General features: G+C 35.8%; 1 protein-coding gene and 1 pseudogene across 1 annotated transcript; both read left to right on the plus strand.

Annotated features, from left to right (window-relative positions):
- The first annotated feature begins 231 nt into the window (after positions 1-231).
- LOC124508919 (olfactory receptor 2A12-like) lies at positions 232-1,173 on the plus strand. Its single transcript, XM_047075631.1, has one exon. The coding sequence runs from the start codon at positions 232-234 to the stop codon at positions 1,171-1,173; it is 942 nt and encodes a 313-aa protein (XP_046931587.1).
- A 14,207-nt stretch (positions 1,174-15,380) lies between these two features.
- Positions 15,381-15,976, plus strand: LOC124518744 (60S ribosomal protein L10-like; annotated as a pseudogene).
- The last annotated feature ends 2,868 nt before the right edge of the window (positions 15,977-18,844 follow it).

The following is an 18,844-nucleotide window of genomic DNA, read 5'->3' on the forward strand; positions in this document are numbered from 1 at the left end:
TTAGAATGGAAACATGTTTTATTATAACATATGAAATAATTTTTCAAACTTACTTTATCAATGCATGAATGTAAGAAAGTTTTCAAAACCAGGATAATTTAGTCCTTAAGTTATTAAATACACACCCTGCAATAGTATATTGATAATGTTAAAGTATCGGTGTGTCTTTGTTTTTTCACCATAATTGTTTGTTCTCAAAGGATATTTCTTCTGCTCACATCATCACTCAACATGGCTCAGAAAAATTTCAGCACCATCACCGAGTTGGTTCTTGTTGGGTTTTCAAATCACCCTCAAGCTGAGATTCCCCTCTTCTTCCTCTTCTCTGTGGTCTACCTGGTCAATCTCTTTGGAAACATAGCTCTTATCATTTTAGTGGCAATTGATTCCTGTCTCCAGACACCCATGTATTTTTTCCTCTGCCACTTGGCTTTTCTGAACATATTTTACACCACAACTGTGGTCCCCAAGATGCTCTTCAACCTCCTTGCCTCTAAGAAAGTTATCTCTTATGAATTCTGTCTTGCCCAGACCTATATCTCCCTGTTGATGGGAGCAGCTGAATGCATTATTTTGGCAATCATGGCTCTGGACCGTTATGTGGCCATTTGTGACCCTCTGCGATACCTGCTTATTATGAACTGGTCTATGTGTGTGCAGCTCATTCTGGGAGCATGGACCATCAGTTTCTTTGCTTCAGTGGTGCCCCTCTACTTCACCATACTTCCCTTATGTGGCCCTTATATTGTTGACCATATTTTTTGTGAAGTACCTGTTCTTCTTCATATGTTCTGTGCTGATACATCTCTGCAGGAGACAATGATGGTTATAGGTGCATCTGGTACCCTCTTGCTCCCCTTCTTCCTTATTACTCTCTCTTACCTACGCATACTGGTTGCTGTGATGAGGATGCACTCAACAGAGGGAAGGAAAAAGGCTTTCTCTACCTGCAGCTCCCATCTCACTGTGGTTACCGTTTATTATGGGGCAGGTATATTCATGTACATGAGACCTAAATCTCTATATTCAGCTGAGGGTGATAAATTGATTTCCCTTTTCTATGCTGTCATCAATCCTGCTTTGAACCCACTAATCTATAGTCTGAGGAACAAGGGAGTGAATGGGGCTTTGAAGAGAGTCTTAGAAAGATGGCCAGTGTCTCAAGGCAAATGATACTTTGAGATTCCAGTAAACATAATTTTTATATATTGATATACTTGTTAACAACTGACATTAAAAACTTAATTACAATTTTGTGTGACTCTATGTTACAATTATTGAAAATATATCATTCATTTCTGACAGTCACAGTTGTGACCCTCTTTTTCATGACTGTTAATGGATTTTACTTGTATTAAATATTGCTACATAATGATACATTATTTTACAACATGCAAGTCTAACTTGTGAGAAAAGTGAAATTAAAATTTCAAGGCAGCTTTTCAGATTCTACATTTTCACATAGCCTCTATATTTTAAAATTCAATAACTGTAAAATATATTTTTTTTCTTTATTAATGAAATGTCATAGCATTCTTTTTAAAAAAATTTTTAATGTTTATTTAGTTTTGAGAGACAGAGAGACAGAGTGAGAGTGGGGGAGGGGCATAGAGAGAGGGAGACACAGAATCTTAAGCAGGCTTCAGGTTCTGGGCTGTCAGCACAGAAGCTGACATGGGGCTCAAACCCATGAACTGTGAGATCATGACCTGAGCCAAAGTCGGATGCCCAACCAACTGAGCCACCCAGGCACCCCCATAGCATCCTCTTTATTTACTTTACTCAATCTCTGTCTACTTCAAAACACCATTCCACTAATGTTAGATAATATTTCTATGATTTAGTAAATATAAACAAATTAAACAAATAATGAAACTTCAGTGTAATTTTTTTTTTCTTTCCTTTCATTTCCTTTCCTTTTTTTTTTTTTTAATTCACAGTTTCTGGATGTTTCCCAGTTATTGCAATGTATGATTCAGCTCTTTATCTGTAAATGATAATTCCTGATACTTTTATCAAATTCTAGTGTTTTGAATGTGTCACGACATTCCTTAAAACTTATGTAATTTCTTAAGTAATGCCTTTTCCAGACATGTATTTAAGATGAGTATAGCAGAATTTAAATCAATCGTCACTTTCTCCATCAATTCTTTCTTTTTTTAAAATATAATTTATTGTCAAGTTGCCTAACATACAGTGTAAACAGTGTGCTCTTGGTTTTGTGGGTAGTTTCCCGTGATGTATCGCTTATATGCAACACCCAGTGCCCATCGCAACAAGTGCCCTCCTCAATGCCCACCACCCATTTCTCCCTCTCTCCAACCCCCCTCATCAACCCTCAGCCTGTTCTCTGTATTTAGCAGTTTCTCATGGTTTGCCTTCTTCCCTCTCTGTAACTTTATTTCTCCCTACCCTCCCCCATAGTCTTCTGTTAAGTTTCTCAGGATCCACATGTAAGTGAAAACATATGGTATCTGCCTTTCTCTGCCTGACTTATTTCACTTAGCAAAATATGCTCCAGTTCCATCCACGTTGCTACAAGTGGCAAGATTCCATTCTTTCTCATTGCCAAGTAGTGTTCCATCGTAAATATAAACCACATCTTCTTCATCCATTTGCCAGTTGATGGACATTTAGACTGTTTCCATAATTTGGCTATTGTTGAAAGTCCTGCTATAAACATTGGGGTACAAGTGCCCCTATTCATCAGCACTCTTGTATCACTTGGGTAAATTCATAACACTGCTATTGCTGGGTCAGAGGGTAGATCTATTTTTTTAACTTTTTGAGGAACATACACACTGTTTTCCAGAGTGGCTGCACCAGTTTGCATTCTCACCAACAGTGAAAGAGGGTTCCCATTTCCCTACATCCTTCCCAACATCTGTTGTTTCTTGAGTGGTTAATTTTAGCCACTCTGACTGGTGTGAAGTAGTATCTCAGTGTGGCTTTGATTTGTATTTCCCTGATGATGAATGATGTTGAGCATCTTTTCATGTGTCTGTTGGCTATCTAGATGTCTTCTTTGGAAAAGTACTTTGCTGTAAATTCTACCTTCTTTGATCCAAAACTTTAAACCTGAAATTTTATTGCAAGTTTTATTTTATTTCCTCATGTTTTTTGATGGCCATTAAGTAATTTATTTACACTATGCAAAGAATATTGAGTCTCCATAGAAACCTCATAATCTAACTCATCAGAAAGTACATGCTGACTTCTAACTGCAGCACAGGGAAAGAAAGTCCTAGTGAACTGAAAGACCAACAGAAAAACTTCTTTGTTAAAAGTCACTTATGTTGAGCCATGAAAAATAAGGAGAATTTACCAAGTGTACATGTCAAAAAGAGAAAATTTAAATGGAATTGCAGAGTGAGCAACACACACACACACACACACACCAAAAACTCAATGAAAATAGTTCGTGGTGTCTTGGTTGAACTCTACACTGTCCTCAAAGCATATATGCATTTTTTTAAAATTTTTTAAATGTTTTTCTTCATTTAAATTCAAGTTAGTTAACATATAGTGTAGTATTGGTTTCAAGAGTAGAACTTAGTGTTTCATCATTTACATATAATATCCAGTGCTCATCCCAACAAGTGCCTTCCTTAATACTCATCACCCACTTAATCCATCCTCTCACGCACATCCCATCCTGCAACCCAGTTTGTTCTCTGCATTTGCATCTCTTATGGTTTGAATCCTCTTTGTTTTTCTTTTTCCCCCTTCCCTTACCCTATTTTATTTGTTTGTTTTACCTGTTCATCTGTATTTTTTTAATGTTTATTTATTTTTGAGAGAGACAGAGACAGAATGCGAGCAGATTAGGGGCAGAGAGGAAGACACAAAATCCAAAGCAGGCTCCAGGCTCTGACCTGTCAGCACAGAGCCTGATGTGGGGCTCGAACCCATGAGCTGGGAGATCATGACCTGAGCCGAAGTCAGACACTCAACCGACTGAGTCACCCAAGCATCCCCATCTGTGTTTATTTATTTTTTAAATTTATAATGTTTATTTTTGAGAGAGAGACAGAGTACTAGTGGAAGTGGGGCAGAGAGAGAGGGAGACACAGAAACCGAATCAGGCTACAGGCTCTGAGCTGTCAACAAATAGCATGACATGGGCGGGGCTCAAATGCATGAACCACGAGATCGTGACCTGAGCTGAAGTTGGATGCTTAACTGACTGAGCCACCCAAGTTCCCTTGTTTTGTTTCTTAAATTCCACATATGAATAAAATCATATGATATTTGTCTTTCTCTGGCTATTTCACTTAGCATGATACACTGTAGTTCCAACCACAATGTTGCAAATGGCAAAATTTCATGGTTTTTGAATTTGAATATTTCTTTGTATAAATAGAGGAAGTGTTAGCATTTTTCATTTTCTTCCCTTAATGCCAAGTTCCTGTGTAGTCTCTATTTGTTGAATGAAATGTCATTTTTTTAATCTAATTGTACATTATAATATGGTTTTATATGTAAGATTCCCTACATAAATTTATGGACAATGCTATTTTTATTTCCCATGTGTTATATTTTATAACTGTATTTGACCAACTGAAATTAAACTGTAAAATGATTATGTATATTCATAGTAAAAAAATTGAAAAAATAAAATTATGTTCAACTGATGGATTTTCTTATCCTACTATTTTTTAATGGATAATTCCTCATTTCATATAATGTCTACCCTATTTACCCCAAATATCATGTCTTTCATTTTCTATTTACATGGAGAGTGTGATCATTAAAAAAAAAATAGCACATGGGCACATCTGGGCAGCTCATTCGGATAAGCATGCAACTTTGGCTCAGGTCATGATCTCATGGCTCATGAATTTCAGCCTAGAGTTTGTCTCTATGCTGATAGCACAGAGCTTGGAGTCTGCTTCAGATTCTGCCTCCCTCTCTCTTCCCCTTCCCGGCTTGTATTCTTTCTCTGTCTCTCTCTCTTCTTAAATATAAATAAACATTATTTTTTTAAATACAAAATAAATTTAAAAGATTAAAACAAATAGCACAGTCTAGGATTAGAGCACATGATACCACAATTTAAAGTCACTTAAACATTATTTTCTGCACACATAATTTAAAAAAAGAAAAATAGAAGGCCAGCATGGTGGAGAAGTAGGGTGATCCAAGCATGGTGGAGAAGTAGGGTGATCCATACTTTCCACATTTCTCAAAGAAGGGCTTAAGCCAAAGGACTTTGAGCCCTGAGAGTCTGGGAGGAAAAGAGGCTGAGTCTAACAGGGAGACACTGAGACAAACTGATGGGTTACAGGTGGGTGATTGCGAACTGGGGGAAATAAAATGGGGTGCATAGGAATGGAAGAGAAGGGATCCCTTCTGCAGAGAGACAAAGGGAAGAGAAAGAACAGCTGTGGAGGCAAAAGACTGTATCTAGACATGAGAAAAACCTCTGACTGGGACAGAGAGAGATCTCATCTCTAACTGTGGGAATTTCTTTGGACTAGGGCCGGCTGCCCTGTTCCCACACCTGGGGATGAGGGGAGCACCCCTGGGTTCAGTGGTAAGTCAGAGCACAGTCCACAGTGAGAGAAAGCAGTCACCTCCCTGAAGTGCTGCGGCGCAGGACAAAACCAGCCAGGGCCACATATTGGGCAGCATAAAGAAGAGCTTCCACAGTGCAGGGGTGCATGGAGTGGGAGTTTGAATCCCAGCCAAGTGCCAGGGCAAGGGTGGAGTGAGACAGTCTGCAACATCTGCACCCAAGGTACAGCGAGGACAACTTGAATGGAGTCCATCGGGTCCATGGATAAGAAACTAGTCCATCACCATTTTTATCCCCACCACCACCAATGTGGGGCCTCAGGGATCAGTACGCAGGGCTCACAGTGGAGGCAGCACCAGCCTACACCAAACCACACCCCTCTTTGCCAGGTAACTGCCTGTCTACTAGAGCAGGATAGATGCTGAGGCACCAGACAGCCTCCTTCTCCAGCGCTGCTGCATTTCCTGGATTAATTCTAGGATAGTTCTTATTATTTAGGTATATTCTTCATCTTCTCCTTCTCTCTTCCTTCCTCTAGGCTGCTTACTTTGGTTGTTGATTTGTTAAAGCAGACATATTTAATCCATTCTCTTCATACATGTTCTACACCTCCTTCTTTCCTTCCTCTCAATTTTGAGCAATCAAGTCCTATATTTCTCAATCTGGGTAACTTTACCTTTGTTTGTTTTCCCAAAATCCTTCTTTATTTTCCTTTATCTCTCTCTCTGGATTAAGCCATTTAGTCTCTCTGCCCCAGTCATTGGTGTTTTTGTTGTTGTTGTTGTTGTTGTTGTTTTGTTTTGTTTTGTTTTCTTATTCCCTGCCCCTGCCATTTTTCTTTTTATATGTGCTCTTCCATCAGCACCGCCTCCACCTGTTCTTTACAGGTAGCTGGTGTTCCTAGCTTTTTGATTTTGGATTTTTGCTTGTTTGTTTGCTTGTTTTATTTGTCTGTGTATTTGTGTGTTTTTGTTTCCTGTTTGTTTGTCTGTTGATTTTCATTTTCAGGGGTACTTCAAGGAACAAATCAAAGCACAACTGGTGGAGGGGTCAAAACATCATTACGAGTAGGGAAATAAAATAACTAAAGTCACAACAACAGAGAGCAATACTCTCAAAAAAAAAAAAAAAAAAAAACCTCCTGAAGGGCCAGGCTCTGGACAGTGTATGACCCCGTGCCCATTTAATATAGCAATTTTCATAGTTGCAAAGAACATAATAAGATTTAAAAAACTCATTAGGGACATAAAACTAGCCCAAAGGATAAAACGGAAGAATTCTCCTCAAGAAAGAAATTCCAGGAAGAAGTGAAACCTAAAGAATTGATAAAAACAGATATGAGCATTAAGCTGAACAAGAATTTAGAATAATAGTCATAAGATTAATTGCTAGCAATTAAAAAGCCATAGAAGACAGCAGAGAATCTATATCTGTAGAAATAAAGGAACTGAAAAAATAGTCATGATGAAATAAAAAAATGCAAAACAAATGAGATGCAAAATAAAATGGAGGTGGACACAACATGGATTGGAAAGGCAGAGGAGAGAATAGGTGAATTAGCCAATAAAATGATGGGAACAAAAGGATGCTGAGGAAAAGAAAGATAAAAACAACCCAGGATCATGAGGGGAGAATAAGAGAACTAAGACTCTATCAAACAGAACAATATCCGTATCATAGGAATTCCAGAAGAAAAGAGAGAGAAAGGGCCTGAAGGTGTACTTGAACAAATCATAGCTGAGAACTTCCCCCATCTGGGGAAGAAAACAGACAATGAAATCCAAGAGGCACAGGGAAATACCTTCAGATGTAACTTGAATCAATCTTCTGCATGACACATCATAGTGAAACTGGCAAAATACAAGGATAAACAAAGAATTCTGAAAGCAGCTAGAGACAAATGTGCCTTAACATACAAAGGTAGACACATAAGGGCAGTAGCAGACCTATCTACTAAACTAGTCAGGCCAGAAATGAATTATAGAAAATCTTCAATATGATAGACAGGAAAAATATGCAGCCAAGAATCCTTTATATAGCAAACCTGTCATTCAGAATAGGAGATATAAAGGTTTTCCCAAACAAAAACTGAAGGAGTTCATCACCACTAAACCAGCCCTACAAGAGATTCTAAGGGGAACACTGCGAGTGAAATGCTGCAAAGACCACAAAGTATCAGGGACATCACTACAAGCATGAAACCTACAGATAACACAATGACTCTAAATCAATATCTTTCAGTAATAACACTGAATGTAAATGGACTAAATACTCCAATAAAAAGACACAGGGTATAAGAATATATATATATATTTATAGATATATCTATTTTCTGTCTACAAGAGACCTGAAGACACCTTCAGATTGAAAGTGAGGGGATGGAGAACTATCTAACATGTTACTGGAAGTCAAAAGAAAGCTGTAGTAACCATAGTTTTTTGGACAAACTAGACTTTAAATGAAAGGCTGTAACAAGAGGTGAAGAAGGGCATTGTATCATAATTACAGGATATATCCATCAGGAAGAGCTAACAATTATAAATGTCTATGCACTGATTTCAGAAGCACAAAAATATATAAAACAATGAATCACAAACATAAGCAATCTTATTGGTAAGAATGTGATAATTGCAGGGGACTTTAATATTCTACTTACAACAATGGACAGATAATCTAGACAGAAAATAAGTAAAGAAACAATGGCTCTGAATGATACATTGGACCAGACGGACTTGATAGATATATTTAGAACTCTACATCCTGAAGCAGAAGAATTTACTTTCTTCTCGAGTGCACATGCAACATTCTCCAAGATAGATCACATAGTGGTCACAAAAAGGCCTTAATAAATATAAAAGAATTAAGATCATAGTATGCATACTTTCAGATCAAAATGCTATGAAACTTGAAATGAACCACAGGAAAAAGTATGGAAAACTTCAAAAGCATGGAGGTTAAAGAACATCCTACTAAAGAACTGATGGGGCAACCAGGAAATTAGAGAAGAAATTAAAACATATATTGAAACAAATGAAACTGAAAATACAACTATCCAAACCCTTTGGGATGCAGCAAAGACAATCCCAATAGGAAAATACATTGCAATCCAGGCCTATCTCAAGAAACAAGAAAAATAGCAAATACAAAATCCAACAGCATGCCTAAAGGAATTAAGAACAGCGAAGACACCCCAAATCCAGCAGAAGAAGAGAAATAATAAAGATCAGAACAGAAATAAACAATATGGAATAAAAAAAACACAGTAGAACAGATGAATGAAACTAAGAGTTGTGTTTTTCTTTGAAAAATAAACAAAATTGATAAACTTCTAGGCAGGCTTCTCAGAAAGAAAAGAGAGAGGACCTAACTAGATAAAATCATGAATGAAAATAGAATTATTACAACCAATCTCTCAGAACTACAAGCAATTATCAGGGAATAAAATGATAAAGTATATGCCAAGAAACTGGACAACATGGAATAAATGGGCAAATTCCTAAGCACCTACGCACTTTAAAACTCAAACAGGAAGAAATAGAAAACTTGAATAGACCAGTAACCAGTGAAGAAATTGAATCAGTTATCAAAAATCTCCCAACAAATAAGAGTCCTGGACCAGATGGATTGCCTGGGGAATTCTACCAGACATTTAAAGCAGAGATAATACCTATCCTTCTCAAGCTGTTCCAAAAAATAGAAAGGGAAGGAAAACTTCCATACTCATTCTGTGAAGCCAGTATTACATTTATTCCCAAACCACACAGAGACTCAGCAAAAATAATTAATAATAATAATAATAATAATAAAATTTAAAAATAAATAAAATTAAAATAAAATAAAATAAAATTAAATAAAATAAAATTAAATTAAATTAAAAAGAGGGAGAACTACAGACTAATATCCCTGATGAATATGGATCCAAAAATTCTCAACAAGATACTAGCAAATCTAATTCAACAGCATATGAAAAGAAGTATTCACAATGATGAAGTGTGATTCATTCCTGGGATGCAGGGCTGGTTCAACATTCACAAATCAATCAATGTAATACATCACATTAATAAAAGAAATGATAAGAACCATATCAGCCTGTCAATAGATGCAGGAAAAGCATTTGGCAAAATACAGCATCCTTTCTTAATAAAAGCCATCAAGAAAGTTGGTATAGAATTAACATACTTTACCATCATAAAAGTCATTTATGAAAATCCCACAACTGATATCATCTTCAATGGGGAAAAATTAGAGCTTTCCCCCTGAGATCAGGAACATGACAGGGATGTCCACTGTCACCACTGTTGTTCAACATAATGTTGGAGTCTTAGCATCAGCAATCAGACAAATGAAATCAAAATAAAGCATGAAAATTGGCAAAGAAGAAGACAAACTTTCACTTTTCACAGACGACATGATACTCTACATAGAAAACCCAACAGAGTCCACTAAATCAATTCAACAATGTCTCAGGATACAAAATCAATGTACAGAAATCAGTTGCATTTTTATACACCAATAATGAAGCAACAGAGAGATAAATAAAGAAACTGATCACATTTAGAATTGCACCAAGAACCATAAAATACCTAGGAATAAACCTAAGCAAAGATATAAAAGGTCTGTATGCTGAAAACTATAGAAACCTTATGAAATGAATTGAAGAAGACACAAAGAAATAGAAAATATTACATGCTTATGGATTGGAAAAATAAGCATTGTTAAAATGTCAATATGACCCCAAATAATCTACACATTCAAAGCAATCTCAATCAAAATTGCACCAGCATTCTTCTCAAAGCTAGAACAAACAATCCTAAAATTTGTATGGAACTAAAAAAGACCTTGAATGGCCAAAGTATATTGAAGAAAAAAACCAATTTGGGAGGCATCACAATCCCACACTTTAGCCTCTCCTACAAAGCTGTAATTATCAAGACAGTATGGTATTGTAACAAAAACAGACACAGACCAATGGAATAGAATACAGACCCCAGAATTGGACCCACAAATGCATAGCCAACTAATCTTTGACAAAGAAGGAAAGAATATCCAATGGAAAAAAGACAGTTTCTTTAGCAAATGGTGCTGGGATAACTGGACAGCAACATGCAGAAGAATGAAACTAGACTACTTTCTTACACCATTTACAAAAACAAACTTAAAATGGATAAAGGACCTGAATGTGAGACAGGAAACCATCAAAACCCTAAAGGAGAAAGCAGGAAAAAAAACCAAAAAAACAAAAAAACTCTGACCTCCGCCCCAGCAATTTCTTACTTGACTTATCTCCAAAGGCAAGGCAATTAAAAGCAAAAATGAACTTTTGGGACCTCATGAAGATAAAAAGCTTCTGCACTGCAAAGGAAACAATCAACAAAACTAAAAGGCAACAAACAGAATGGGAAAATATATTTGCAAATGACATATCGGACAAAGGGCTAGTATCCAAAATCTATAAAGAACTCACCAACTCCACACCCAATAAACAAATAATCCAGTGAAGAATTGGGCAGAAGACATGAATAGAAACTTTTGCAAAGAAGACATCCAGATGGCCAACAGACACATGAATTGATCTTCAAAGTCACTCTTAATCAAGGAAGTACAAATCAAAGCTACACTGATGTACCACCTCACACCAGTTAGAGAGGATAAAATGAACAACTCAGGAAACAACAGATGCTGGCGAGGATGTGGAGAAACGGAAACCCTCTTGCACTGTTGGTGGGAATGCGAACTGGTGCAGCCACTCTGGAAAACAGTGTGGAGGTTCTCAAAAAATTAAAATAGGACTACGTTATGAACCAACACTTGTACTGCTAGGAATTTACCCAAGGGATATAGGAATGCTGATGCACAGGGGCACATGTACCCCAATGTTTATAGCAGCACATTCAACAATAACCAAATTATGGAAAGAGCCTAAATGTCCATCAACTGACGAATGGATAAAGAAGATGTGGTTTATATATACAATGTGATACTACTTGGCAATGAGAAAGAACGAAATCTGGCCATTTGCAGCAATATGGATGGAACTAGAGCGTATTAGCTAAGTGAAATAAACCTTAGGCAGAGAAAGACAGATTACATATGTTTTCACTCATATGTGGATCCTGAGAAACTTAACAGAAGACCATGGGGGAGGGGAAGGGGAAAAAGTTACAGAGATGGAGGGAGGCAAACCATAAGAGATTCTTCAATATAGAGAACAAACTGAGGGTTGATGGGGGGTGGGGAGGAAAGGGGAAAGTTGGTGATGGGCATTGAGGAGGGCACTTGTTGGGATGAGCACTGGGTATTGTCTGGAAACCAGTTTGAGAATAAATTATATTACAATAACAAAAAACAACAACAAAAAAATAAAAACAGAAAAATAAAAATATTTATTATGCAGCTATGAATAGGTTACAAGGAAAGGTTTCCCTGCAAAAAAATGTAGTAAGTTCTTAGAAAATCAAGTATAGTTCTAGCATTCAAGACAGTGAGTTTACAAAGTGTTTTGTTCTGTTTCTTTACATACATGTGCCACAAATATATTTTGGAACGACCTGTAGCATCTCTGTCAATATTTCTTACAAAAAGACTGCTAAAATCTCTATCTTTACGTGTTTGGGGTGAGTTTCTTTTGTGTTGCCATGTACTGCTTGTAGGGTAGTTTCTGGCTATTAATATCATCTCTTCTTAATATAGAATATAACTTAATGGAGTATATGAAAATAGCTTAGAACTCACGACTCTGTAATATGGTAGATTGCTGTATTGTCCATGCCTTTCAGTTCTAGTAAAGCTTCTGGGGATTTATTAATGGGGCTTCAACTTTTAATCAGTAACTTTTCCTTGGAGAGCAAACACTGATAATGGGGTGAAGTTTAAGAAGGATAACAAAAGTTGGTCCTCCTGAGGTTCAATATGTGTACTAATTAAAAACTATGTCTAAGGAATTAGAAGGATAGAGTCAATTTTCGTAAGATTAATCCTGATATCATTTAACAGTACCCCAACAACATACACTCACACATGCACATACATACATATATTCATAAGTAAATGCATGTAGTAGCCCACATGCAACCTTGTCTGAACATGACTCTTATATCTCAGCAAAACAATAATTTCATACGGCTTGTGGATAACAATGATGAAAGGCAATAAAAAAGTTAACAAATAATTACCAAAGGGAAATCTTATCAGCTTTTATGTAAGGTAACCATATAGTGTACTTTCCAAACAAGGAAATGACTAATGATTAAAGGTGGTAACAATAATTTACAGGGATAGAGAGCACAATCAAAGACTCTCTGAGTTTGACAAAATGAGATTGTGATATCTTACATATATTGTAATTTACTTTACAAGAAGATAATTGTATGAAAATATATTTTTATGATTGTTAGTGATACAAAGTAACCACAAAATTCACTAAGTTTGTGGTTGTTTTCCAATTATGTTAGTATCATGGCATCATAATGTGTCTCTTTTTTAACAATTAAAATTCAGCATCCATTTAGGAACAAAAGTGCCTCTATGCAAGGAGTGGAATCTACCACCACATTCCAAGGGACCCAGAAAGATTCTTGCCCCCTCTACACTGGGTAATAGGAAGACAAATCATGGTACATGGTGTCCTTTATTAGACATGTCTTTGCAAGTATATTCTTTCAATCTGTGGTCTATATTCTAATTCTTTTGATATTATCTTTTGTACAGAAGTTTTAATTTTAATGAAGTCCAGATTATCAATTATTACTTATGTCTCTATAATGGATTGTGCCTTTGGTGTTGTATCTAAAAGATCATTGCTATACCCAAGACCATAAAGTTTTCTCCTATGTTATCTTCCAGAAGTTTTTACAATTTTATATTTTAGATTTACTGCTATGATCCATTTGGGGTTAATTTTTGTGAAGGGCAAAGAATCTTCACAGGATTGTTATTATTATTATTGTCATTATTACTTTGCATGTGGATGTCAACTGGAGGTCTTATTGTTTTACCTATATTTGTTTGTAGGAGATTATGTTCGTTTCATTGAATTGTCTTTGCTCCTCTGTCAAAGATCAGGTGATAATACATATAATGGTCTCTTTCCGGGTTCTCTATTCTATTCCATTGATCTATTTGTCTACTCTTTTGCTAATACCACACTGTCTTTATTACTTCAGCTTTATAGTAAGTCTAGAAAGCAAGTAAGTTTGTTCTTTTTCTTTCAATATTGTGTTGGCTATACTGGATATTTTACCTGTGCAAAATCTTTTGAATGAGCCTCCCTCTCTCTATAATATATATATTAAGTGGGAAGAACTGAATTCTTGGTAGTCTTTAGTCTTTCTATCCATAAGCATGAAATATTTTTCCATTTATTTATTTTTGATTTTTATTATCATTATGACTTTGTAGCATACTTTGAAATCAGGAAGTATGACGTCTCTGATTTTGTTCTTTTTTTTCTCAAGGTTGCCTTGATTATTTATGGTCTTTTGTGGTTCAACATACATATTAGAATTGTTTCTTCTACCTCTGTGAAGAAAATCTTTGGTTATTTTGATGGAAATTTTCTTGAGTCTGTAGGTGGCTTTGTGTAGTATGGTAATTTTAACAATATTTACTCTAGTGTGTGAATATGAGATGTCTTTCCATTTGCTTGTGTCTTCTTCAATTTCTTTAAGCAAAACACTGTAGTTTTGTTTTGTTTTGTTTTGATTTTTTGAGAGCCAAAGAGTGAAAGTAAGGGAGGGGCAGAGAAAGAGGAAGACAGAGAATCCCAAGAGAGCTAAGCACAGAGACCAATACAGAGCTTGATCATGGTCTAAACTGAAATCAAGAGTCAGACACTTAACCAACTCAGCCACTCAGGAGCCCCACAAAGTATTGTAGTTTTCATTCTCTCATTCCACTAGTTAAATTTATTCTTAAACATTTTATTGTTTTCGAGAATATTGTGATCAGGATACTTTTATTTTATTTTTTTGAGATGCTTCATCATTAGTGAAAATAATTGCAATGAATTTTTTATGTTAATATTGTATTTTATCACTTTATTGAAGTCATTAATTCCATTTTTTGGTTAATCCTTCAGGTTTTATCTACACTAGATCATGTCATCAGAAACTAGAAACAGTTTTACTTTTTCCTTTCTGATTTGGATAATTTTATTTCTTTTTCATGCCATATTGCTCTAGTTAGTCTCCCAATGTTACATTGAATAAGAGCAGTAAAAGTGGGAACCCTTATCTTGTTCCTGGTCTTACAAGAAATGCTTTCAATTTTTATCAATTGAGTATAATGTAGCTGTAGGTTTGGTGTATATGGTCTTTTTTGTGTTATATTCCTTCCATACCTGATCTGCTAAGGATTTCTACACAAAATGTTATGTATATTTTCAAATGTTTTTTTCTGGATCTATTGAGATGTGCAGGTGAATTTTATATTTCATTATATTGATGTGGTGTATTACATTTATTGAATTTTATATATTGCATCATCCTTATATCCTAGGGATAAATACTACTTGGTCATGGATTACAATACTTTTAATGTGTTCTTGAATTTGGTTTGCTAATATTGTGCTTAGAACTTTTGCACTATATTCATCAGATGTATATGTTTGTTAGTTTTCTTTTTCTTGTTATATCATTATCTGGGTTTGGTTTCAAAGTAATGTTGTCTTCTTAAAATGTATTTGGAAGTATTCCCTCCTTCTTTGTATTTTGGAAGATTTGGGGGAGGAATGGTACAAATTCTACTTTAAATGTTTGATAGAAGTCTCTAATAAAGCCATCTGTCCATGGAGTTTTGTGAATTGATTCCTGATTAAATCTCTTGCTCTTTTCCTTGGTGCACCACTGAAGATCCTGGTGTTGCCATGGGTTTCTGCCCTACCCGGTATTATCAATATTATAAGAACAAGCCGTATCCAAAGTCTCACTTCTGTAGAGGTGTCCCTTATACTAATTTCTGCATTTTTGACCTGGGGCAGAAGAAGGCAAAAGTTCCCAGTGAGTTCCCACTATGTGACCACAGGGTGTTAGATGAATATGTGCAACTGTCCTATGAAGCCCTGGAGGCTGCCTGCATTTGTTTGAAGCAAGTACATTGTGAAAAGTTGTGGGAAAGATGTTTTTCATATCCCAGTGTAGCTCTCTACCCCTTCCACATCATCTGTATCAACAAAATGTCCTGTGCTGGGGCTGACTGGCTATAGACAGATATGCAGGGTACTTTTGGAAATCCCTAGGGCACAGTGGTGAAGGTCCACATTAACCATGTCACCGTGTCCATCTACAGGAAGATGTAGAACAAGGAGCATGAGACTGAGGTCCTATACAGGTCAAGTTCAAGCTCCCTGGCTGCCAGGAGATCCACATTTTCAAGAAGTGAGGTTTACTACGTTTATTATGGATGAATCTGAAGACATGGTGGCTAGAGCAGCTCATTTCAGAGAGCCGTGGAATCAAATAAAACTCTAATCATGGTCCTTGGACAAATTGTGGACTCTGTACTCATAAGAATCTTGACACTGCCCCTCTTTATTCATGGCCACCAGCAACTCCTACTTCTTGTAAAAAAAATTACTTATTAGTCTGTTCAGATTTTTTATTTCTTCCTGATTCAGTTTTGGTAGGTTGTGTATTTCTAGAAGTGGATTTATGTCTTCTATGTTATGTACTTTGATGGCATACAATTGTTCGTGGTATCTCTTATGATTATATATATTTCTATAAAGTCAGTTATAATGTGTCCTCTTTCATTTCCCATATTTTAGGGTTTTCTTTTTTTCTTAGTCTAGCTTATATTTTTGGAAGAATCAACTCTTACTCTCACTGATTATTTCCATTGTTTCTATGATCTTTCAGGACTAAACCACAGCAAAAGACATGGGTGAAATAGATAAAGAATTTAAAGTAATGATCATGAAGATACTCAGTGGACTTGGAGAAAAAAGTGGAGGACATTAGTGAGACTCTTAAATTTTTTTTTTCGACGTTTATTTTTGGGACAGAGAGAGACAGAGCATGAACGGGGGAGGGGCAGAGAGAGAGGGAGACACAGAATCGGAAACAGGCTCCAGGCTCTGAGCCATCAGCCCAGAGCCTGACTCGGGGCTCGAACTCATGGACCGCGAGATCGTGACCTGGCTGAAGTCGGACGCTTAACCGACTGAGCCACCCAGGCGCCCCAGTGAGACTCTTAATGAAGAGATAAAAAACAAACCAATCAGAGCAATAAATAAAATTTTAAAAAATCACTTGATGTAATAAACAGGAGTCTAGATGAAACATAAAAAAATTAGTGATCTGGAAAACAAGAGTAATGGAAAATTACCAAGCTTAACAAATGAGAGGAAAAAATATGAAAATTGAGAATGGTCTTAAGCAACTCAGTGAATCTATCAAGCATAATAGCATTTATATTATAAGGATCTCAGCAAAAGAAGAGAGGGAAAAGGGAGCTCAAAATTAAATTGAAGAAATATTAGCCAAAAACTTCCCTAACCAGGGTAAAGGAACAGATATTCAGATGAAGGAGACATAGAGATCCCCCAACAAAATCAGCCAAAAAGGGACCATACCAAGACATATAATATTCAAAATGGAAAAACACAGTGAAAAGGAAAAAAAAAATTAAAAGAATCAAGAAAACACAAGACAATTGTATCCAAGGGAAACCCCATAAGGCTATCAGCAGATTTTTCAGCAGAAACTTTTCAGGCCAGAAAGGAGGGGTATAATATATTCAAAGTGCTGCAAGGAGAAAATTTGCAGCTAAGAATATTCTATTAAGCAAGACTATCATTCAGAAAAGAAGAAGAGATAAATACTTTATCATACAAACAAAATCCAAATGAGTTTATGACCATTAAGCCACCCCTATAAAAATATTAAAGGAGACACTTTGAGTGGAAAGGAAAGGTCATAAATGAGATATGAAAAGTAAAAAACACAGGAACGTTAAAAATAAGGTTTTGTTTTTTTAAAATCAGTCAAAAGATGGAATGCCTGGGTGGCTTAGTTGGTTGAGTGTCCAACTTTTGGTTAGGTCATAATCTCACAATTTGTGAGTTCAAGCCCCACATTGGGCTCACTGCTATCAGTGCACAGTCTGATTTGGATCTTCTGTCGCCCCTCTCTCTGCCTCTCCCCTGCTCATGTTCTCTCTCTCAAAAGTGAATAAACATTTATTAAAATAAAATCAGTCAAGGGACTAATTATTCATAAAACAAAAAAATATACAAAATATGACACCATATACCTTCAACTTGGGAGGGAGGGAGAGGAGTAAAGAATGGGTTCAAACTTAAGTAATCATCAACTTAATATAGACTGCCATATGCAGAAGATAGTATATACAAAGCTAATGTTATCCACAAATGAAAAACCAGTAATATGCAAACATAAAGAGAAAAGAATGCAAGTATATTACTAAAGAAAGTCAACAAACCTTGAAAAGAACAAGGGTAGAATGGATCAGGAAAAAACTACAAAAACAAATAAAACAAGTAACAAATTAGTAATAAATGCATATCTATCAATAATTTCTGTGAATGTAAATAAAGTAAATGGTCCAACCAGAAGACATAATGTGACACAGTGGATAAACAAATAAGGACAATCTATAAGCTGCCTACAAAAAGTCATTTCAAACCTAAAGAAACATGCTGACTGAAATTGAGGGGAAGGGGAAACATTTTGTCATGCAAACAGATATCAAAGAAAGCCAAGGTAACAATATTTGCATCATACAAAATATAGTTTAAAATAAAGACTGTAACAAGAGACACAGAAAGGCATTCTATAATAATAAAGGGGACAATCTGACAAGAAGATATAACAATTGTAAATATTGATGAACTCAACATGATAACACGGAAATATATAAAAGATTAACAAACAAAGGAAATAATCAATAGCAATACAACACTAGTAGAATACTTTAACACTTTACATACATCAATGGACAGATTATCCAAACAGAAAATCAACAGTAGCTTAACAAAGACACATTAGACAAAATGAATTTAGCAGACATATTCAGCAATTCCACCCTAACACAATAAAATACACATTCTTTCCAACTTCACATGAAACATTCTCCAGAATAGATCATATATTAGGCCACGCAAAACTGCCAGTGAGCACAAAACTATTGAAATAATACCATACATTTTTTCTGAACATAACACTAAAAATCTAGAAAAAAACAATAAAAAAAATTGGAAAGATCACAAATACAAGAAGATTGAATAACATTGTAGTAAACAATGAAGGAGTCAACCAAAAAATTAAAGAAGAAATTAAAAAAATACATGAAAACAAATGAAAATGTAAA

The sequence above is a fragment of the Lynx rufus genome, unplaced genomic scaffold (genome assembly GCF_022079265.1).
Source record: "Lynx rufus isolate CCGP_SWC_20201006 ecotype Redwood Valley unplaced genomic scaffold, mLynRuf1.p SCAF_1, whole genome shotgun sequence".
Taxonomy (NCBI): Eukaryota; Metazoa; Chordata; class Mammalia; order Carnivora; family Felidae; genus Lynx; species Lynx rufus.

Bases quoted from the DNA above. Each gene is read 5' to 3' on its own strand.
- LOC124508919 (XM_047075631.1), top strand. From the start codon at position 232: ATGGCTCAGAAAAATTTCAGCACCATCACCGAGTTGGTTCTTGTTGGG.